Source organism: Tachypleus tridentatus, chromosome 1 (assembly GCF_004210375.1).
Source record: "Tachypleus tridentatus isolate NWPU-2018 chromosome 1, ASM421037v1, whole genome shotgun sequence".
NCBI lineage: Eukaryota > Metazoa > Arthropoda > Merostomata > Xiphosura > Limulidae > Tachypleus > Tachypleus tridentatus.
In genome coordinates this window covers 32,750,477-32,775,626 of record NC_134825.1, presented here as the reverse complement: position 1 = coordinate 32,775,626, position 25,150 = coordinate 32,750,477, and the positions used below count along the sequence as shown (strand labels likewise).

Here is a 25,150-nt window from a genome sequence, read left to right as displayed (position 1 = left end):
CTGTGTTAGGTACACGTATACTGTTGTTTAAATATCATTCTAATGTACTTTCGTTAAATATCACTTGGTAAGGGCTAAGGCTGGAAACTTTATTGAATAACTCACTTTCTAGACTAATATTTTTCTAGTGTCACCAGTTTTCTTAAAAATTTTGTGTGCGCCTTTTACTCTTTAATTTTATTAAATTTTAAATCGGTTTCCCAAGTTATCTGCAGAGGGAAATTATAAATTTGAATCCTCTATTTTCGTGTTGAAGAACAGTGACACTGAAGAGAGTGATATGAAGTTACAAGATGACTTATGAAGTTGTAACAGTAAGATTCTAAAATTTATTCCTACAATTCCCGATCGTATGTTTGTGAGGGGGTCTGTAGCAAGTTTTCGCACCATGTGTGCTGAAATAGCCGGCATGTACAGACAAATTAACTGACACTTAACAATAAATACATACGGTAGTAACAAAATGCTGTTTCCATCTAAGCATGTTAGTGATTTAAATGTTATAAGTTTTTGAAATCATTTTTAGAATTACGTAACAGGGTATACATGGTTTGTCTAAAGCTAATGTTGTTACTCTATCATATTTTCAAACTTTTAAAAAATGCACTTCTACATTTGTTAACAAATTGTGAATGAAACAATAATTCTTATGTGTAAATAATGAAAGTATTGTCTAAAATACATATTCAAAACAAAGGTATAAAAATATGCGATCAATAGAATGAATATTTATGCTGCTAAATGTGCTATTTCAAGTTTGTGTTGGATTGTCTAATTGAAGTTAACGTTTCTAGGCTGGTTATATAAGTACAGATTCCAAATATTAGCAATATTTTCATGGTGTTACGACTGACCGTTAAAGTTTAATTTTTACTTATGATACAATCCGTATTTTAATTGATTTGGTAAACAGTAAATAGTTCAATAATATTTTGATCGTATACATTTTGATAATTTTTTTCCATACCAGTTTATTCATATTACTCTTTTCTTTGCTTATTCTAATATTTTAGAATATTTTAATTGTAAGTATTTCACTATTTTTTTTTTATTTCGTAGCAGTATTTCATTGACTTTGTATTCGGTTTGGCATTGTATTATGCTAGATTTATGTATATTCGAACAACAAACAAATAATTACTGAGCAAAACTTACCTCATTTAAAAATAGATTTGAGTTAGTTTTTTTCTTACTTGCGATTTTTTGTATTACACTTCAAGCCAACAGATGGCACTACAGAAAAGTATGATGCCAATCAGCAAGACACAGTATTTGATGACATTAGAAACATGAAAATACCAGCGAGATTGTTCCGCAAAGCATTAGCAGGAACAATAAAGTTATACAAGGTGAAAAAGTAAAATTTAGTTCACGTCTGAATGAAAACTTTATTCCATCTTAATTTAGACAATGTTTCGGGCAGACGCCCTTCGTCAGGTGCTTTCACCCCTCAAGAGGCTCAGACTAAAACTTGGGCTTAGATACTTGTGTTAGGCAGAGTAGAAATAACTCATCGTGTAGCTTTGTATTTATAATCAACCAAAGCGTCAAACAGTATATACCGTGTTAAATAAAAATGAGGTTAAGTGTTGTACACTGCCTGAAAAAGGAGACCCAAAAGGTCTCCTAAAATGAAATAAAGATTTCGATTAGACGTGTGTTAACTTATCCATTATTACTTTTTATTTGAAAATCAAATGTGCTTAGATATATTATAATAAGTAACAAATAATCGTTTTCTCTCACACACTATGTCGTGTCGCCTCAATACAATTTGGGTTTTACTTCCGCCGGTACCTCAAAAAAACCAGAACACATTACATAATAACTCACCCTATGATTTGTTCCTCGATCTTGGATATTTGTTTCACGATTGCATTTTTTACAAGTATGTATTTTTTCATATATTAATTTAAGTTTTGTTCCCTTCTTGCCGTCCTAGTCGGACAGCTGTAAGTTTACGGCATTACAACACTAAAATACGGAATTCGATTCTCCGCAATTGACACAACAAATAGCCCGGTCAATCCCACTATTCGTTGGTAAAAGAGCAGTCCAAAAGGTGGCGGTGAGCGGTGATGACTAGCTGTCTTCCCTCAAGTCTTACACTTCTAAATTAGGAACGGCTAGCGCAGATAGCCCTCGTGTAGCTTTGCACGAAATTCAAAACAAACCAAATCCTTTTCATGTAATTGATTTTCAAATTTTTTGTAGTTGCTCAAAAAATGTCTTTATATACATACATATGTGCATAAAATCACAGATAATATGCAATTTCTCGCACTTAAAATTATATTCTGACAAATCTTATTAAAAACAGTCAGTTTCATACCACGTTTATGTAAAATTTGGTCATCGTAACCATGTAAACACGGTTTTGAAATGGAATACTAGTATTAACAATGGCTTAGTTACAGATGATAGTTTTGTTGACAATCAACATTGTCTCTTCTTGTCAGTTAAAAACACTTTATCTTTTTGTTGGGCGAAAATCATTAGGTCCGAAATGGTAAGACTGGGTTAACAATGGCGTTTACATACAGGGAATTTATTTCTTATATTTCTAATTTCCGGAAAATGTTTACTGAGCCTAGAATTTCATACTTTGATCACATAGCGCAAGTCACATGTGAGACAAATAATTTTCATTGTAGCACGTGTTATTACATCATTATTTGTTAACCTTGAGGAAAATACTCAAGTATGCTTGTTGTCATTAATTACATTAAATATCGTAACATGTTCCGCAAGCAGCAGGCTGGTGAGACTTTTTCTCTCTATTATAGCATAAAATTTAAAGAAAACAAAGGATCTGATGATCCTTCTATGTTCTTTCTTATCCACTAAGCTATATTTTCAAATAAAAAAATAAAACATTCAAAGCCAGTCTTTATCATTCAAATATTTCGCAACGTCTGAAGACAACTCATACCAAAAACACCTACCTTGGTTGAAAAATGAAACTATCTTAGTTGAAGATGATTCCCACCTAATCAAGTCCTCTAATCCTACGTAAAAAGCTGTTGCACCAACATTATCAATTTATTTATCAATCTTAAGGACTTCGGTCCGATCTCCTTTAACTCTTCTTTTTCCAAAGAAGACAACTTCAAAGAACTTGACCATGTGTCAACTTTCCAACCGTAGGTATAATCTTTCCAAAAATTCAATGTCTATTCCAAATACATACTAGATCAAATAACCTATACAATAATGTTATTACCTCTTTAGGCTTGTATTCAATTTTACTGTTTGCCCTTCCACTGGCAACAGCATACAGCTTAGATAGCTCAAGAGATTGATCAACCAAAACAGAAACTTACTTTTCTTCTATAGATTTGTTAATGATTTTCGTAACAAAATTATAGTTATAATTAAAACTATGATAGCACCTATGAATTTCCTTGCATCAGCCATCTGCCATTCATTCACCAAATTCATCAAATAGCCAAAATACTTTTGATAAGCAACATTCTCCTCCTTGGAGCCAACAGAACCAAAAACCTTGAAGTCATCAATTAATTCAGACTCCCGCTAGTCCAGCGGTATGTCTACGGATTTACAACGCTAAAATCAGGGGTTCGATTCCCCTCGGTGGGCTCAGCAGATAGCCTATGTGGCTTTGCTATAAGAAAAACACAAACACACATCAATTAATTCAAGTAATTTGTTGACATATCCTTCATCTACGTCATGAATGTAATACATCAAGAACAAAGAAAGGTTTTAATACTGATCCCTGACATATGCAACTTTTGATATTAGCCCAGAATATCTAAACTCTATAAGAATCCTATGCTTTCTTCTATTAATCAATCTTCTACCTAAGAAACCAGCCTAGCCTACAAACCAATACAGATAATTTTAACAAACCTATTATGTGAGAATTTGTCAAATGTGTTTTTTTAAAAATCAAGATACACTAAATCCACATCTACCCTTGTCTATATAATTAGTGACCTCATCAAAGAATGTCAAAAAATGAGCAAGGCAATATGTTTCCTTAATGAAGTCATGTTGAATATTTTAAATTTTGTTAAACTACCCTAAATACATTTTTTATCAGACTTTCAAAAACTATTTACACCACTAACATAAATAGGGTACAGTGATCAACTTCCAATCTTCTTACCCCTGCACGCAATTCAAGAAATTACAAAAAATTAGCTAAAACTCACATATCCAATACTCAAATTCCTTCAAAATCCTTGATAAAATACTACCTGATCCAAGTGATTTAGGGCTCTTTAAATTGCCAACTTTTTTAAGCTTGGAATTAATCTGATCGTCTTCTTCATTTCTTCTTTCTTCCCTACAGCAACTGTTCAAGATTTATTTTTCTATCGTACTAATTAAAGTAAATGAATTAACTTGAAAATAGTGATACAAAATGTTTTTATTTTGGTTTGTTTGTTTTGAATTTCGCACAAAGCTACTCGAGGGCTATCTGTGCTAGCCGTCCCTAATTTAGTAGTGAGACGAGAGGTAAGGCAGCTAATCATCATCACCCACCGCCAACTCTTGGGCTACTCTTCTAGCAACGAATAGTGGAATTGACCGTAACATTATAACGCCCCCACGGCTGAAAGGGCGAGCATGTTTGGTGGGACTAGGATTCAAACCCGCGACTCTCAGATTACGAGTCGAGCGCCTTAACACGCTTGGCCATGCCGGGCCCGAGTATTTTATTTTGGTAACTGTACTTTTGTCTGTTTATAATAATATATTTATTTTACTGTGAAATATTATATTAGCCTGAGGGTATATTAACACTTACCGTGTTGACAGTACTAATATAAACAATAATCTAAATAGTTATTGTGGAAACCTTCAGTTTGCTAAATTCTGCTGGTGGTTGAGTATTTTGTTAATTTATGCCATTATAGCTGTTGAGATGTAGCTATAGCTTAGGTAGATGACTACAGTAATGCATTAGCTGAAATTAGGCTATTTTTGCATTGAAATTAATTGTTTAAAAATGTTCCTACACCTTTAAAGGATTTTTATAACTTGGATCTTATTTTGATATCATACCCTTACATGGATGACCACTTAATTTTATATTGGCTCTTTTCGTAGGTGTAAAATGTTTTCATGTTTAATATTCAGATGTATTTATATTAATCCAGTGTTTCATTTGGCCATAAATGAAACTTTTCAGTGATGGAGATTGGCGTATTTTTATTAAGTATTGAGTTATTTTCTTAACTTTTTTGTCAGTAAAGGTGCGGTTGAAGAGTGAAGAGTGTGATTGCACACCCAGAGGTAAAAATTCCAATTCAAGCAGTATTGCTTCTTACTTGTTTTTAGGCTGGTTATGCCTGCACTTGAAAAGAATCTGATATGAAAAGTGATATTAGTGCTAATGAATTCCATAATTAGAATATCCAGGTTAGTAAAAATGTAAAGAATAATTTACTTTTAATAATCAAATTCCTTTCCCCACTTCTTTTCTGATATACCCAAGCCCTGTTTGTATAACAACCGAATACTAATGAAAATGATGTGCCTGGGTTCTATGGTAGCTGTGAACTGTTATTATGGAAATAAAGATAGTGGTGAGCACAACTAAATACAGGTCTAGTGCAAGACCTGATGATGCCTGGAGAACTGGAACATCCTCAAATAAAAGGAATAAATTATCTATCAGCAATATCCACGAACACATAAGAGCCTTTAGAAATGTCATTTGATCATGATAATAATTTTTTATACCCTGGCTTTGAACGACATTTTATAATAAAGGATTGGTGTGAATGAGTTATCACAAAGTTAACTGCACTTCTAACCAGACTTTTGTGTAATCAGAATTTAAGAAAACCTTGCATTTGTATCCCGTAATTTCTATGCAAGATTCATTCCTTAACTATTCTGGTTGCTTTGTTCTCAAACTGCATTATTACTTTTTTATTGCAATATTCGACAGTTACTGCTTAGAATAGAGTGAGAATACATTGAGTTATGTGTTTGAAAATTGCCTGATATTTTCGATTATTCTGATTGGAGGCTAGCCTGACATTTAACCAAGTAAAACCACAGCCAACAGACGAAAACATATTACCCGTCAAGCATGCATGTTATGTCTGATAGAAGCTGCATTGCACAGGTCTTAAAGGTTCCAAGTGAACTAGCTTTTAGACTCCTAGCGATCGGACCATGGCGACATTTTCTGTCACCTTACTCACATATGAAATAGGGTTATTCATCTAGGGTGTCTCGAACGCTTTCGTATGAGAAAGATTCCTTTAACTGTAGAATATTTTATAGAGATAGACAGTGATTTTTCCAATTGCAAGTCAGATAATATCTGAAGGAAACATCATCCTTTGTGTTACAGTGAGATTAGTTGACAGTTATGTTAGTTGGTCATTGTGCATTTAAATAATGATTGTTCTTCAAATACTTATTTGCTTTAAACACGTTGATAGTTCTAAAGTAAGTGTGCCAAAAATACACTTGATATTACCTTTGTGTTTTTATTTGAAATAAAAAATTGTCTTACTATGTATTTCATTGCTTCAAACTGAGTCGTGTTGACGTAATTAAGAAATACTCCACAATATTTGTTTACTATTCTTCAGTAGTTCCCATTCGATAACTTTGAAAGTTGTCTAACAACTGCACATTGAGACTGTCATACTAATGCATACGAGTTTGTGTGACAATACAAAAACTTTGGTGTCAGTTAAATTTCACAGTATTTTATGTAAAGTTATGCAGATACTTATTTAAAATTCAGAAAACAAATATTACGTAAAATGAGGGCGTTCTTGTGTCGAAAATAACTTTTTCAAAACGCCCTTTATCATTTTATATAACTTGACTCGTTTTTGATATCACATCTTTATATAACTTATCTCTTTATTACAGATCGTAAAATGTTTTTTCTCAAATATCCCTATTTTCTATGTTTACAATATCACTTATATTACTTTATATATTTAGAGAAATGTAAAATCTATACGTCACGAAGCAATTGCTTAGACATCTAAATATTTTGTACATGGAACTAATATTATTTGTTCTTTTATAATTCTTAACTGATTTTTTCTGCGTTTAAAAATAGTAAATATTGTCCATACAAAATGGTAAGATTTTTATTGCACTTTTTGTTTGTTTGTTGGTAAAGCACCTAAAATCTACTTTTAGCGTTGTAAACCTGAATACACACCTCGATGAGGGACTTTTGTTACGTATGTTGTTTATTTAACAAAGCAAGGAGAAGAAGAAAAACACAAATATATCACTTTTTTGATGTTTATTCCGCTTCATGCAAAACACATGTAAAGCTACTATTTTTACTGTAATGTTTTTTTTACTGAATTTTGCGTGAATATACTCGAGTGCAATCTGTGCTAATCGTCCCTAATTTTGAAGTGACAGACAGCCTAGATGACAGGCAGTTTGCCGACACCTCCCATAGTCAACTCTTTGACTAATATTTAACCAACACAAAGTAGGATTTAACTCTAAATTATACCAACTCCATGGTTGAAAAGGCGAGCATGTTCAGTAAAGATATGCGAATTCTCAGACCACAGATTTTGAGTCAAGTACCCTAAGTACCATGCCATTTCAACCCTTAGTGAGATGTGAGAGTGTTTAAATTTGTTTAGAAACTTAAGAGTTTTGACATTTCAATATGTCCCACGCTGGTACAGCAGTAAGTCTACGGATTTACAACGCTAAAATCAGGAGTTCGATTTCCCTTGGTGGACTCAGCAAATAGCTTGATGTGGCTTTGCTATAAGAAAACTTCAACATTTAGAATAACAGCGCCAATATTCCAGATTTGGACAGACGTTTGGTCCTGTGTATAGTAGAGTATGGTGTAATGTTCAGTTACAGTGATATCAAGCAGATAAGTTTAAATGTATCCACAAAATAAAAATTAAGAAAATATATTGCAGAGAATATGGATTCAAACAACAGGGAATGAAACACAAAGAATAAAAATAAAAATAACAACAATTTATTCACTCGTTCTTAACTTAATAACCTGTACGATCGTGAGCCTAATAAATAATTAGTAACTACAAACACTGTATGAATTTGAATAGTGGTAAATGCATTAAGAAATGATCAGTTGAAAAAAGTATGTTTTTTTTTAAATAACGTGTTCAGTAGAAAGGGAATGAAAGTTAATGAAGGATGATAATGGAGAATATCAAAGAATATAATATATTTTAAATTTAATTAATCTAGTTAAAACATTAATGTGAGTTTTTATTAAGAAAAAAGAGCATATACAAGAATGTAAAGAAGTCAAACAGTATGAATGCATTAGAAAAATAAGATATCTTAAAACTGGATTCATTTAAATTAATGATTGTTTGCTTGTTTGTTTTTGAATTTCGCGCACAGCTACACGAGGACTATCTGCGCCAGTCTTTTCTAATTTAGCAGTATAAGACTAGAGGGAAGATAGCTAGTCATCACCATCCACCGTCAACTCTTGGGTTACTCTTTTACCAACGAATAGTGGGATTGGCCATTACATTATAACACCCATACGGCTGAAATGGTGAGTATAGATTCATCTGACGCGCGCATTTGTTCCTTCTCCTTGTTCACGAGTCACTTAAATCAGCACTTTGTGATGCCTGGACTTGTTACCAAACATCTTGGTGTCTTACAGGGACCACCTTGTGAGTTTCGGAAAGCTCATCCTGTTCTAATCCACTATAATCCCTCATTTGCTCCAGGGTATGAAAAATGACCATTATAATTCACTAAAAAGCCATTTAAGTGTTCCCAAGCCATCCTCCAATTACTTGGCTCCAAAACAAAGCAAGAAAATGAATGTAGTTTTATTAATGTCAACAATAACGATTGTGACATTATCAGATTAAGTTCCTACGTCTTCCTCTTAGTTCTATTTAACCTCAATAGTTTTCTTTCCTGTTCACAATTATTAAGAGATACAGTACTAGAAAAACGAAGAGAGTAGAATAATATTTAAAATTAATTTTGCAACTACATATTACTTCGTCATATCACCAAAAGTTTACTTTTTAACTAGTCTGGGGAATTTAGGAAAGTTTATGTCTAGCAGGAAAAGTGTAAAAGTTTTGGTAAAATGTTGATTCAAAAAATGTAAATTTAAGAATATTTTTAGCTAAGCAAAGAAAGAAATACATAAAGTGAACAAATAAACAGGAGATTCATTCTCAGTAACTCTGAAAGTCTTAGCACGGTATAGAAAAATTTAATCTTACATGTGCTACCGACTATTTAAAGTAACATTTATAGGGGGAACCCTAGCTCATACTAATTTTTACAAGTATTTTTGCCACACCTTCATAGTATCTAGCTTTCCCATGGGGATCAGACACACAATGATAAATTGACGTAAGTTATTATCCATTAGCATATGAAATCTTTACCTGAATAAAGTGATAAGCATATGTTTACGTCTATTTGATATTCGTTTAACTAGAAGGTCAGAGATACAGGCAAAAATACCAGAACGAAAAGTTTTTTTTTTCAAAATGCCGTTTAATTCCTATGAGAATATTCTTAAATGTCGACGCCAAATAACACGATCTTTGCACATGCATCGGATAGTGCTAAGAATTAAACAAAAAATCAATGAGGTAATGGCAATTTGTTCTCAGTTTTATGAATATAAGACCTCAAGTTATTACACATAATACAACTGGACAATTATACCAAAGACACATGCTTCATACCTTAGATATCACGAAAAGACATCGTTATGAAGAAAAAGATATATGAAATGGCAAGTATCACCAGCATTGGTATTATGGCTATCTAGAAGCAAATCTGATAGCTAGAACACGTTCTTCGTATAGACAAAAACACGTCTATAAAACTATCCTATGTGGTGAGCTTCAACAGGACTCGAAAACCTTAGAATTACTAAAGAAGTACAAAGACAATGGCAATCAACATCTGGCAGCCCTGCAGTACCAACGTTACCAACTGGAGGAACCTAACAGTTGATAGATATTCCTGTCAAAGTGCACTTGAAGGTAGAAGTGCTAAAGAAGTGTTCGTATTAATATAATTGTCCTTTGGCATACGCTACAACCATATATTTGTGTGTGTGTTTCTTAGAAGATTTCCTACAAAAGTTTACTTCCCGTTGTTCTGAATAAAGAAATGCTGTCTCAATATAAAGTATCATCATTACCCAAACTGCTACTGTCTTTCATTATCTGAGGCTGAGACTGTGCTTCATCTGATTGCGTTTTTCCGTAGTGTCGTTTGAGAATATTAATGGTCATCTAATGCCTTGCATGTCAGGTCACTCTATATTTCTCATAGATGTCTTCCACTACATTATATTGTGCAATATTCCTGTGTAACAGGTTATTTACAAACATGGTGTAATAACCCTTGTTTTAGAGTACTGTGTATTTACCACACGTTTTGTCTATAAGACAGTGTGTAACAGTGTGAAACTGGTTATTAACAATTTTATCTAATAAATTATGTTCTACAATATTATCTTTCACTGGTTATTAACTATTTTGTCTACTAGACTGTGTTCTAAAATGTTTTGTGAAATTAATTACTACCAACGTAATTTCTAAAATGTGTAATAAAATATTTCTGTGTAAATGTTTATCTTGGTATTACTGTTGTTTAAAACCAGTGGTGCCTGCTCAAATATGCTCTAAATTACCCTATATCCTATTTCATCACAGAGATCGGTTAAAAGATTTTTCTTCGAGTAACTTTTAACTTTGTATCAATAATTGTGTATATTACTTTTAATAATACAGTTTTTCTGTGTAATTTATAACTTATATCCTATATTTTATTTTGCGCTGTTTAACATTACTAATTATTTTAATATAATAACGGATTTACTGATACATATTTATTTTAATATCTATGTTTTAGTTAAATATATATTTAGAAATGCGTGTAATTTATATTGTTAAACGTGTATTCTCGAAACTTGTAGAAGATTCTCGAGTGTAAGAATCAAGAATGTACAATGTGTGTTTGAAAAGTACTAGACAGTGCCAACATTATTGCCAACTAAACTTTCTAACACCTCGCCGAATGATTGTAAAAGGTAGCCATCGTAGCACACGGCTCGACAGTTTATATTGTTGGTTCGTTACAACCAGTATACTCTAACCCTCGGAAGCTATAACTGTGATAAATGCTTATTAATTGGAAAACTACAGATATTTGACTAGGAACGTGTATAGATTTCGAACATTACAAACCGTTTAACTTCAGTGAATGAACTTCGGACGTAAATATTTCTACGAATACATCTTATAGATTCAGTGGAAAAAGCTCACGTGTAAAGTATATCTGTGTATCAACAAAGAATTAATTCACCCATCTTTAATCATCGATAAAATATTCAGTTCCAGACCAGACAGAAGACTCGGTATTATTTTTTAGTTTGTAAAACCATTGTATATAAATCATTATTTATAACAACTGTTATTATAAATTGTACTCTTCTTTGTATATTAAAATATATTTGTGTTAATAAAGAAAATTATGTGTATCAATCTTGTTGGCAAATATCATAAATTTAATACATATTGGTATTCAATTAACTTTTAAATTCAAATTTCTGGCTATTTGAAATTGTAATACGTATCATAATAAATCGGAGATTCGTATGAGATAAACTATAGTGCGTAACAGTATCTAGTTTGAGTTCAATTTTAAACGATTACTGTCTGTCTGTTTACCAAGACTTGTGTTTATTTTAGATTATTCTATAATACTTTGTTTTTATTACAAACATTATGTGTTAGATTGCATCCTAGAATATTGTCCTTTTATAACGTAACGAATGATATATTCTACCTACGTACTATAATGTTGCATGTCTACCTACTTCAAAAGTCATGTATTAAACTATGTCTTAAAATACTGCATATTTTTAACTCCAAGCATTTTATTTTACTATATGTTCTAAAATATTCACTTACTCTTTACCTTGAACGTTTTGTGTCACACTGTTCCCTAAATAGTGTCTGCGTGTCAATGTTTAAAATGAATGTTATATGCTAATATTCCAACACTGTGATAACATGTGCACTAGGATACTACCTATCTTCACTGTGAACAATGTAGTTTAGTGTAGATACTAAAATAACGTCCAGTTACTATAAACGATATGTTATAGGATTGTTACGCCTTGTATTCTATATAACGTGGTTTTTTGCGTAACCTTGGGTAGAAGATTTTAAACCGTTTTTGTGGCAAATTATGAAAAATATCAATATTAGGCCTTTAATAGTTACTGAAAATAGTAAGTGGGAAGATAAAAATGATGAGATATGCGTATGCGTACTTCGAAGAGAACCAAAAGTTGACTTCTAAAGAGAAGTAATTGAAAATGGTTATAATTTATATGTAAAACATCACACAGTGTGAGCTTTCTCAATTCTTACTGACGGACTTATAACGCTAAAACCCGGATTTCGATACTCGTCGTAGGCAGAGCACAGATAGTCCATTGTGTAGCTTTGTGCTTAATTCAAAACAACATAAAACAACAACAATTCTTATTGAGGCTTAACTGAATACATTCGCTGATAGGTTTTGCTAACTTTTAATTATATGTTTAATAAATAGTGTTACACGCAACTCTAAACACACTATTAAAGACTCGTAATTAACTTTGAAACATATGTTTAATAAATAGTGTTACACTAGACAAAACACGATTAAAGGCTGGTAATTAACTTTGAAACATATGTTTAATAGTGTTCCACCAAACTGTAAGCACTATTAAAGACTGGTAATTAACCTGTGTATAGAAGTTTAACTGAAGTCAAAGATTTGAACAGTTAAGTTTGTTAGTGTTAGCTTCATCGTTACGTTTAGGACACAAGTAGAATTAAATCCAAGAAGATGGATACTTCTTGATATATTATTGCTTATTTGTATGATATATAGATATAAAGAGAAAAAATGTACGTTACCTCTAATTCTCGTTTTAATCTTCTGTGAGAACCGGACAAAACTTTTAATTTTGCTACGAGCTCCGATTCAGTAAATCCCAACATCGTCTCACAATTTTCAGCTTTCAATGTAATTAATGTAGTTTACTATTATATCTGTTTCACTCCGACGTTCAATGACATATTTGTATTTCAAGTTCTAATGCACTAAATGTTTGATAATACACTTCACGTATCATAAACCATGAAATGCTGTACTGTGATGATAGATTTCACATGTGATGTAATCCGAAAATACGCTTTACTATCACAACAGATATCAAGTGTGTCATAGCCACAGATAATTGTTACTTTTGGCGCAATTGACAGTATACGGTAGTTTGTCGGGTAAAAAGCTAAATATTAATAACCAATTCACTCAACTATCAGCGTAATCTTTTGGATGGATTTAAATTCTCATAACTGATCCCAAACAGTGAAAGCAAATCGAATATTCCAGAATATGTGTTTAAATTATGTTGCTGAGATCCTCATGTGAATAATTTCAGAAAAAAAATGAAGTCTCACATTTTGATATACGGAGGGAAGAATTAGCGAAGGCGAGGGGATCTGCAGTTAGCGTCGTGCCCCATTTTGTAATTACCGTAATTCAACGCCCCCGCACAGCAAATGGCAGGAGCAAACATTGAAAAAGTGAACTAAGTACTATAATGTGTAATGGTTTGTATTATGGCACCGACTTAGTGAAACAGTCAACTCGTTCAATAGACTTCTTAGAGACTGACTATTCAGACGACTTTACGAATGACTTACAGTGACAGCTACATTAAATGCTCAATATGTTTCTGTAAAACTCTAAAATTACGCATTAAGGCATTCGATTCTGTCACAAATCACTAACATAACATGTTGATCATTATCTGATACAGTTCGAAAAGAATAACACCGTTAAAACCTTTGGTCTCTACTAAATAACACCATTAAAAACTTACTGTCTCTACTAAATAACACCATTGAAACCTTACTGTCTCTACTAAATAACACCATTGAAAGTTGTTTCTATTATACAACATTATTAAAACTTGTTGTTTCTATGATACAACATCATTAAAATTTGTTGTTTCTATTTTATAACATCATTAAAATTTGTTGTTTCTATGATACAACATCATTAAATGTTATTGTTTTTATTTTATAACATCACTAACATTTGTTGTTTCTATGATACAACATCATTAAAACTTATTGTTTCTATTTTATAACATCTATAAAATTTGTTGTTTCTATGATGCAACATCATTAAAACTTATTGTTTCTATTTTATAACATCATTAAAATTTGTTGTTTCTATGATACAACATCATTAAAAGTTATTGTTTCTATTTTATAACATCACTAACATTTGTTGTTTCTACTATATAACACCATTAAAGCTTATTGTCTCTAATAAATGTTCTAAACTACTGACCGTACCTGAAGAAAAACATTATTGTCTTTTGCAACATAATTTTATAGGTTATTCTTATAGTTACCAATGAATTTCCAATAATGGTGCATGAAATCTTATGATCGATTTCATTTAACATTTAATGCCGGGTATGTTTGCCTTTTTCTCAGATTATGGGAGATTATAAGTAGTATCCAGGTTATTGTATTGGGATTGTCCAGTTTGAGCAACAAACGATTATCACGTATCACATTTTATCAGCACATTTTTTCATGCTATGTTTTAACTCAGAAATCCTTAAACTAAGCTGATATCCACTAGAGGAATAAGGTTTTTTATAACATTAATTTTCCTGTAAAGAAACTTTTACCATAATCAGTTAAGATGTAACTGTTTTTTTTGTTGTTTTTTTTTCTTGTTTTTAAGCACAAACATTTCAGGTGGACTATTTATACTCTGTTCTCCACGATTTTAGCGTTATAATATCCGAGACTTACCAGGAGTATGTGGAAGTTGTAACTGGTATATTGCGTCTAATATTGATGCTGTCTTTGTAGTAAGACGTTTAACAGTATGCAAGATTATTGTGATAGACAGGACAGGATTAGCGGTGCAAATGGGTATGGATAATAGAAAATCTAAGTTTGCTATTTTCTAATTAGTAATAATGGGATTATCCAGCTGTGTTTAACGTGGATATTATCTTCTCCTGCAATTTGGACGTTTATAATTATTTCTCTTTTCTTCACTTAACGTCTTATAACTTATTTCGTATACTGCTAAATATTAACTATCCAATTACTTGCAACCTCCAAAATTTCCTACACAATTGTATTAATCACTAAATATGTCGTTAAAGGTGTTGCATATTGATCATTTTTAATATTTTCAAGCTGTCTGAGGTAGAAATTGTTGAATGGAAGTTATATGACAAGAAGCCTCATATTAGTGAACCAAAACCTTGTTGACTTCATTTCCAAACAAAGATTCTTCTTGCTTGTGTTCCAGATAATGATTCCTGGGCCACAAGAACCAATTTTGGTATTGAATATTGTTTTCGTAAATTATAACGTGTTACAAGGTAGGACACTTTAGTTACCACAACTTGTAGGTCTCTTTCTTGATAGTCCTGATGCTCCAAGTTGATCCAAGTCCTTTTGTTTTCGAAAATCATTAACTACAAGCAATAATTTAAATCATGTTAAACCTCCATTCTTTAAAAAACTTAATAATCTGAGTATATAAATATTTGCACTAAAAAGGACTATTTATAACCATCTCAAAATCACTTCTTCTGTAAGTTAAACCACTTTCAAACATTTCCATCTTATCTATTAAAAGTGTTAATAAGTCCTTCTGAAGCACCAAAGTTTAATGTTATCAATATAAAATTAATAAATGATGTACTACCTCTCAAGTCATTACTTTTAGTACAGAATTGTATTAAATATAACGCACATGTACTAAGAATCGCTCAAAAACGCGCTTTAGGGTTAAATTAACAAAATCGTAATATTACAATATATATATATGTTGAGCACTTCTTAAGGTTTTGATGAGTAAAATGTAAAAATAATTCCGGCTTATACAATTTCCTTTCTTTTCATACCTAGATTTTTTTAAGTATCTGAAAAATTTAACTAGAGTTTAATATATACTATCTAGAATAGTCATTAGGGCTGTTCAGACACCACGTGCTGATTAGTCGTCTTAGGGTAGGAAAAGAGTAGACCCCGTGACGTTACAGTTCTACGAAGTGGAACCAGAGAAATCATTCCTAGGGGCACGTTGTTTGGTGGACATGACACTTGTAAGGTGGAATTTTTAATGCTACCCTGACACTTAATGATGGATGTTATCTGTTGCCAGAAAGTGTCTTGCTAGATGTCACGTGACATCATATTCGAAGAGAGCATGTTACAGGGAATCATAATTTCATGAAGTGGTAGCAAAAGGTGTGTTATTAGTGGAGGAGTGACGTAATAGTTCAATATCAGAGGATCTGTTACTACAAATGGACATTGTTACCTAGATATTATAAGAAGATGGTGAAAGAAAAGTCTAATAATGGACAGTGTTACTAAGGTTCGATAGGTAGATTATGATATAAATGTTCTACAGATGAACAGTGTTCTATGGTTCTAAAGACGAATGATGCTACTAGGCATATTGTGTGTGTTTTACATGAACAACTGATGTTATTACGTGGATGCTGTTACAATGCACGTTGTGTGTGTTTTATAAATGTAGTTGGTATCACTAGGTGGATTGTGTTAGGAAAGTTCTATGGGCAGATGATCTTACTAAAGATAGTACTGCTAATGATGAAGTAACCATTGGGTGTCTCAAAATGTGATGCTTGGCTTGGCCAGGTGGTTAGGTCGCTCGACTCGTAATATGAGGGTTGCGGATTTAAATCTCCGTCACAACAAATGCTCACCCTTTTAGCCGTGAGGGCGTTATAACGTGACGGTCAATCTCACTATTCGTTGGTAAAAGAGTAGACCAAGAGTTGGCGGTGGATGGTGATGACTAGCTACCTTCCTCTAGTCTTATACTGTTAAATCAGGAACGACTAGCGCAGATTGCCCTTGTGTACCTTTGCGCGAAATTCAAAAAACAAACAAACTCAACATGTGATTATGTCATCCACAGTGTAGACTAGATTTAATTGTATGTTCTATAAAGGTTAAAAGTAAAGCCATTATTTTAATGAAACAACTATTATAACATAACATATTATGCTTCTCTGTTTTATTGGACATATTACTTTAAAATATCCATTATTTGTACGAGATAAGTATTAAATTGTACAGTTATCCATCCTAAAACAATTTTCTTATGCATAATATATATATATATCGTTTTTATAAATATTAAATGACACGATTATAAGATTATAATTATACTCATTTAGTATACATTTCACATATTGATTATAGTTTTAGCTTCTATGTTTCATTCTCAAGACATGTTTCTTTTTATTTCCTGATATTTTATATGTAAAACTTATTGCTAATTCCTTTTTGTAATAAATGTTTTGCATAAGACCTATTCGTCCTGTAAATGATGCTTATTAAAATATTTAAGTAATATAAAATAATTCATGTTTGACTTTATAAACTTTATATCTTTGTTAAAACATTTGTTTTTGTTGAGTTCTTCTACGTGTCTAAACAGTTACATGCTGAGAAGATAGATCTTGGTAAGTTATATTTGAAAACAACAGTAATTTTAGATTACAAATTTGTGAGTTCTAGATCGAAAGCAGATATTAACCTTCTAATGTAGCCTAAAAATTTGAGAATTTTGTGAATGTACATTTCTGTATCATTATATAAAGTGGAAAAATAGATAAGTTTGTTTTTACAGAGTCCTAAGTTCAGTGGCATACAAGTTATTTTAACTGTAGAGTACATTCTGTAATAATAAACAGTAAATGTAATGTGTTTATAAAATGTAAAATATTTGTCTTTTCTTGTAAACCGTATCATTTATCGTAAAAAGCAACAAAATTGAAATATTTTGTCAAGAACCATTACAAATGTGGTTTTTAAAAGTGTAATAATTAAACTGTATACACATTAATAGAAATGCCCATGGTGAGAAGACCACAGATAGCCCATTGTCCACTTTTATACGGCCCGGCATGGCCAAGCATATTAGGGCGTGCGACTTGTAATCTGAGGGTCGCGGATTCGCATCCCAAACATCCGTCGTACATACTCGTCCTCCCAGCCGTGGGGGCGTTATAATGTTACGGTCAATCCCACTATTCGTTGGTAAAAGAGTAGCCCAAGAGTTGGCGGTGGGTGGTGATGACTAGCTGCCTTCCCTCTTGTTTTAAACTGCTAAATTAGGGACGGCTAGCACAGATAGCCCTCGAGTAGCTTTGTGCGAAATCAAAAAACAAACAAACAAACCACGTTTATACTTCAACTACGAACAAAAATATCATGATAAGTCTGTGTCGGTGTTGTAATTTAACTTTAGGTTATTTGTTAGGTTTTATTTACTAGTCTCGTTATATTCCACAGCAATAAATTATATTTGATGTTAAATTTAGAAACTATATTTTACGACAATTACATATTATTTAAACTATGTTTATCTTTTTTTATACATGATTTATTAAGAATTTTTAAATAAAAATTTCATTTAAATATAAGATGATAAATTATTAATTAACAGAACGCAAGATTGTGATTTAGTGTTTCTTTTTTTTTTTTTTTGCTGGGCGTGGTCCTGATTTAATGTGCCCAAAACCATTAACTAAGGATCTATTGCTCCCTTTCTGTTGCTTCAAAAACATGTTCCGCGCTTTGGGCTCGTGGCTGCTTTATGTATGACAGTAACAGCCCGAAAGAAAAGTTGACGATGGGTGATATTAAACAGCTTCCTTTTCTTTGGCGTATCAGTTTAAAATTACGGATATTTAATAATAGATAACACTTCTGTATGTTTGCGCGAAATTATAAAATAAGCGAACAGAGAAGATTACATATGACTTTGTTAGTGTGCAGGTTTATCTGAAGATTAATTCTGGAAAAGTAAAGTAATAAAATCGATAAACAATTCTGCAGCAAAAATCCTTTCTCTAATACTGATGTATTTTAATATACACAAAATGAGGTAAACATTACTAAACTACTTAATCCAGTTCGTGTGTGTTTTCTTGTGGCTTGGACGAACTAAATTGTCTCCAGAAACATTGTTGTTAAGGTAATTTGTTACAAATAGCGTCTCAGTCGTTACTATGACTGCCATACCATAACCTCGCTGGCACTAAATTTAACATATGTGGTAAGGTTAATTCATCATTATACACTCTTATGTACTTCCACTCAGCTGATAATTACAGTTTTAAACGTTACTTTTTATTGACTGGTTTGTCACACATTCCTCCAATCAGGTCTCGAGAAGCTATTTCAACAGTTTAATTCATCCCAATCAACTCAGCTGACACTTTATAATGGTTTTGATAAGAGCGGATGATAGTTATTACTGAGCTATTTCAGTGAGGTTTCATAGTTATTGTTATTTTTAATAATAGTCTATGGGAGAGGGTTGGGTGGTTTACTTATTCAGAAAGTAAGGGTATGTTTTTATGAACAACTATTTCTAATTTGTCTTTATAAATAATGGTACTTTAATAACGTTGTTTTTATGGTAGTTTGAGATGTTGTGGGTCTAGCAACCAATTCTTAGAGTCTACTTGAGTATCTTTGCTAGCTGTCCTGTTTTGTCTCTGAAGTATTTATATTATGCTTGATAGATGGAATATTTACAATTTTTAATAAATGTAGTGGGAAAGATTTTATTTTTAAAATGACATATATATATATATATATATATTAAGTTGACTTGGGTATCTTTTCACAAGATGTTGGTTTTGTTTAATGTGTTTATTCGTCATTATCATATACTATTGAATATATGCAAATATATTTATGATGCGGAAATAGTATGTTATCTTCATATACAGTGAAACCTCATTAATTCAAACACATTTGTATCGAATACGTTCTTCCGTATTATCGAATCAGACTCTTTGGATACAAAGGACTCTATTAATAGTATTAGTTATCAAACGATAATGTAAAATTACAAAGTAGTAGGTGTGAGAATACAGCCAGTAACCAATTACTTATACAGCATGAATTACATAGTATGTATATATATATATATATATAAACAACCGCCACATTTAAATTATACTGATATTTCTAACGCCATTAATGTGAATCCCTCATAATAGGATTACATCTCAGTATTTGTTTCACTTTATCTGTACAGTCGCACTGTGAAGATTATTTTTCGACAAAATATTGTAAACATGTACACACTACAAGCGCAGGTGTTTCGAGGTCAGTGATTATTACCTTGTTTTCTGTTCTAATAGAGTCACCTACGGTTCACAGAATCACGTGTCTACAGGAAACACGTGGTTGTTATAATGAACAGATGTTCGGCCTTGAAATGCGAATATACGGATTGTTAGTTAAGTTTATCGCTGTGAAGATTTGTCTACATGTCACTTATTGTAGACGTCTGGGCTAACGAAGGCCTACTGTGTGTATACAGACGTATATACATCTATTTGTTTTTTAGTGCTACTAAAATGAGTCTAATTAAACTCGAACATTAAGTTGTCGCTGTTAATCTGTTTTTATTCCTTTCAGGTGTGTTATGCTGAGAAGGACTGTTTTGTGAGAATATAACTTAATCTAAGCTTTAAAACGTAAGACGTTAATACTATTCAGTAGACTAATTTTTTATTACTCATTACTGATGACTTCTGATGCTGTGTTTACATTTTGTATTAGCGGTAACCAGGTTTTACTGACTTCAGTGTTTGGTTTTTTTATATGGTCCTTCACAAGATTAACTTAGAAGATTTCCCTTTACTCTTGTTTTACATTTATTTTTAAACCAACGTCGTTGTTTATCTGGATAAAGTATATGACAATTAAAGTTATTTCACAATTATTGACTAAGTTAATTTAATATCTGGGAAATGAAGAAGATATAATGTTTCCAGAAACAGAATTTTTAACAGCCTGATTCTTTCATTGATGTTTAGTACACAGAATTTCATTTACTATTGTTTAACTTTCCATACTTCTATTTGTTTACATATCGTTCCCTACGAGTGGGGACCGAAAGTGACGTCATAATGAGTGAATTGATTTTTTTGCTTGTCATAACACGTCGTGTGACATAATTAGTCAAAACAAATTCGCGAATTAATTGTTTCCATGAATTTACATATTAAACCTCAGCAGCGTAAGTGAAATTTACTTAAATATTGAGGATATATTTGTTTATTTTTGTGTTGCGTGAAAGTTTTGTTTCGTAATACATAAAACGTTGGATCGTGTGAAATGAGTTGTAAAAACTAAACTTATGTGCAGAATGTTGAATAACATTGCTCAATACGCACAGACGTCAAAAACAAAAAAGTGGTTATTTTAAACAAAATATGCAGAATCTGCTGTTTGATATTGATTGATAACAAGAAAAAGAACAAAAGTGAAAAACTTAAAACCTCTGAAAAATACAACGATTAATGTTATATTTATAGGTAAAACATTATTATAATCTTTTACTGTGTAACATGATAAATGTTCGTTTTAAACTTAACATTTAGGATTCGTGGTTATTATCCACTATCAGCAGAAAACATATGAATGAATACAAGAAATGAATTAAACTGGTCACATATTATAATTAGTGCCTAGAAAAACATTTTTAAAAAGGTGCCTTTCTGCTTACTAGTTCTCATTATAGAAAGTCATTTATTCCTTTGAGTATCCTGCAGATGTTGAGTTCGTTAGATTAAAACGATTTTGAACCTCGTCACGTCGCAAAAGCCCATGCCACCACTTCTGATAATGCCTAAAGCACATCCATCCTTCCTGCACGGTTTCCATAAGTCCTCTTGTATACTAGAAGAATGGTTTCCCAGGGCCCATTTCAACACTTTCATCTCACAGAAGTGTGTAGATGCTACGTCCGGTGACTTGGGTTCACCATTGCACATCTCATCTCTTCACTCTTGTGAACTTTAACCTTCGTTTTTGAACCGTATAGTGACTGGAGACAGAAATGTGTACTCTATCAAAATGTTAAGCGGTAAGTATTCGGATTTACAACGCTAAAATCAGGGTTTAGATTCCCTTCGGTGTGCACATTAGATAGCATAATGTGGCTTTGGTATAAGAAAAAAAAAAACACACAAAAAAACACTCCGTTGACTTGGCCAGTATATTTCCACATGTATTAGCATGAATACCACTTTCAGTCTCTAACTGTTTGATGTATGTAGTATTTGAACAGATCTACCATGAAAGCAATTTGTATTCACGTGACTGGTATCATTTTTTCAGACGGAGATATTACTTGACTAAGTTGCTTATTGTTGCCTTGGGCACGTGGACACCTTTTCTTTGTTACTGAATTTTGTATTCACGAATTCTCACGTGCTACAAGATGAAGCAATTTGCTTGGTTTGTTTAGGGTACGAAATCTTGCAGGTCCCTATCTAGATGGTTCTGATATGTTCAAATAGTACTTTTAGGCCTTTTAAGACATGATATAAATATTTTGTGTCGGAAAGACTTTTATACATCCTTCCCAATATCGATCAGTTCTCAGTGCCATCCCATTATTTACGTGACGCCATTGAATGTCAAAATATTATTCTGATACGTAACGTTCAGCCACGATTTTATATTGGCTTTCAACTGCTGAATAATACGTTCAAAATCGTTTTAATATACTACACTCAACCATCTATATTTTTGCATAAATGCAAATGACTACGCACCACAACCAATTTTACTGGGTGTTTTATAAGTCAGATTCTCCTTTATAATATAACCAATCTTTCTTTAGAGTACTTATGGTTTTCTTTAACAGAAAAATAAATATATTTTTATAATATCTTATATCACAAGTAAAAATATCTAGTTTTGAGGTTACTATATAAAGATATTACAACATTAAAGTAGTTGTATTTTTCCGAAATGAAGTAACGAGGTATTATTTGAAAGATAGCAAACTAGATTAAAGCCTTGTAACTTAAATGTGAAATAGTTAGAGTTATATCAATGGTATAAACTTAATACAGATAAATTTGAATAATGAAATTATTGTACTTTTAGAACAACATTTCAATTTTTTCGTAATAGTTAACAGTCACATATTAGTATTATTAAAGACAACCATAACTTGTAGTATATTTAGTTTTGTAGTACGACATCAAAACTGTTGTGAAAGATAATGCACTGGATCTTATATGTTAGTGTTTTTGACATTTTGACTAATGTTTACTAAAATCAGGTCATCCCGTCAGTAATGCTGTTTTTTTTTTTGGGATACGGTAAGTTTAAATGCATATTTACTGGTTAACTGAAGTTGTTCTCAAAGCCATATGAGTAATATAGGATGATTTGATAGCATTAAGTGTAAGCCAGTTCGTTTCGTTATTTATTTTTGTTTTATTTATTTTAGAAACTCCAGTTAACACGGGGGTGTCAGAGGAGCGCATAAGACGTACAATGTTTTACGAGCTCAGAAAAGGAAAAGTTCTACTGAAGCTATGCGAAGAATTCAAGAGGTGCACGGCAATGGCATCCTTAGTGTGAGGACGTGTGAAAGATGGTTCAATAAGTTATGAACTGGTGACTGCAGGATGACAGATGTAACTCGCACTGGACGCCCTGTTAAGTTTCATAATGACCTGCTTCTAGCAACACTTGAGAAGGATTGTGCTGTAGCTGTTGGAGAATTAGCCAAGCAACTTAATTAAACTCCTTCCACTGTCTAATGAAATTTCCAACAACTTGGTAGAATTTCAAAGTTGGGAAAATGGGCATCACATGAGTTGTCAGCTGATAATCCGAGAGAACTAGAAGTCATTTGCACACCTCGTGACTTTCGTGAACTTCAAGCTTTGTTTTTGTACCGTCTAGTGACTGGAGACATGAAATAGGTACTCGTCTATCAAAATGTTAAGTTCCACCGACATTGTGCAGGAAAATCAGCTACACCACAGCCAAAAATGAACCTGCACCCTAGGAATGTTTTGCTTAATGTTTGGTGAGATAAAGGTGGTGTACTACACTTTGAGTTGTTACAACCAAACCAGACGACCTCTACTGAGAGATTCTGTCAGCAACTGGAAAAACTGGACACTGCACTAAAAAGAAAGAAGAGAACTGCTTTGGTAAATCGTAGAGGAGTTGTATTCCACCATGTTGTATTCCACCATGACATTGCATGTATTCCACCATGACATTGCACATCCTCACACCGCTAAAATCACTTCCAGAAAAATTGAAGGGCTTGACTAGGAGAAACTTCCTCATACCCCGCATTTTACTGATTTTGCTCCTTCAGATTACCATCCTTTCGGAAGCTTGTAACATCATTTGAATGAAAAACGTTTACTTTGATGCATGAGTTAAAAAATAGTCTTTGTATCTTTTTTGTCTCAAAACCACCTGATTTTTATAAACGTGAAGTTGAAAATCTTTTGAGACGTTGACAGACTGTTGTTGAAAGTAATGAAAAATTCATAATGGATTAAAGTTGTTATTTGAGGGTTTTTCTCTTTTTAAATCTTATCGTTACAAACAACATTACTTATGGGATGACCTGTTATTTATTCATTCGTGTGAATTTTATTACATTCTTTATAATCTAAGTATTTGTATTTGAAATATTGGTAACTAAAATAAACACTGACGAGTTTAATATTATTTTGAAAAGTATCTGTAATTTAATTTTACCAATTTATACTAAACATACTCCATAAATTATATGTTTTAGTTTTATAAAGTAATATATATGATGGTAATATTTGTAAATAGGTTTCGCGTTGGCTCTGTGATTCTCTATTTTTATTGTTATAACTATTTAGCTGAATTTATTATTTATGGAATTAAAAGAGAAAGCAACCTAGACTCAAGAATGAGGAATTCATACTGAATTTTATTGTCTTAATGTACTCCTAAATTTCTATCATATTATTAGAGACTTCAGTTGTAGATTTTGTATCGTTCAAGAAACGACCTAATATTTTTCAAGTGAGTCACATGGATATAAAAAGGTAAGTTATATCACATTACTTTTTGTTTAAGGGTTTTGTTTGCAACGTGTGATGTTTCTACAAAGTAGCATCACGTGCAGCAACATAACATCTTAGTATAAAGATAATACCTTATGTGTGAGTACGAGTGTGTATGTGTTAGAATCCATGAATGAGCTATTTGGTTCAAGTGCTTAA

At 32.2% G+C, this 25,150-nt stretch overlaps 1 protein-coding gene across 1 annotated transcript in view; it reads right to left on the bottom strand.

Moving 5' to 3' along the window:
- LOC143245425 (uncharacterized) overlaps positions 1 to 13,295 on the bottom strand; it is a 222,559-nt gene extending 209,264 nt beyond the window's left edge. The window contains exon 1 of the mRNA XM_076491775.1: positions 12,933 to 13,295. Within this exon, the coding sequence (XP_076347890.1) occupies positions 12,933 to 13,016 (84 nt within the window). The 5' untranslated portion in view covers positions 13,017 to 13,295. The remainder of the gene's footprint in view (positions 1 to 12,932) is intronic.
- Between the last annotated feature and the right edge of the window lie 11,855 nt (positions 13,296 to 25,150).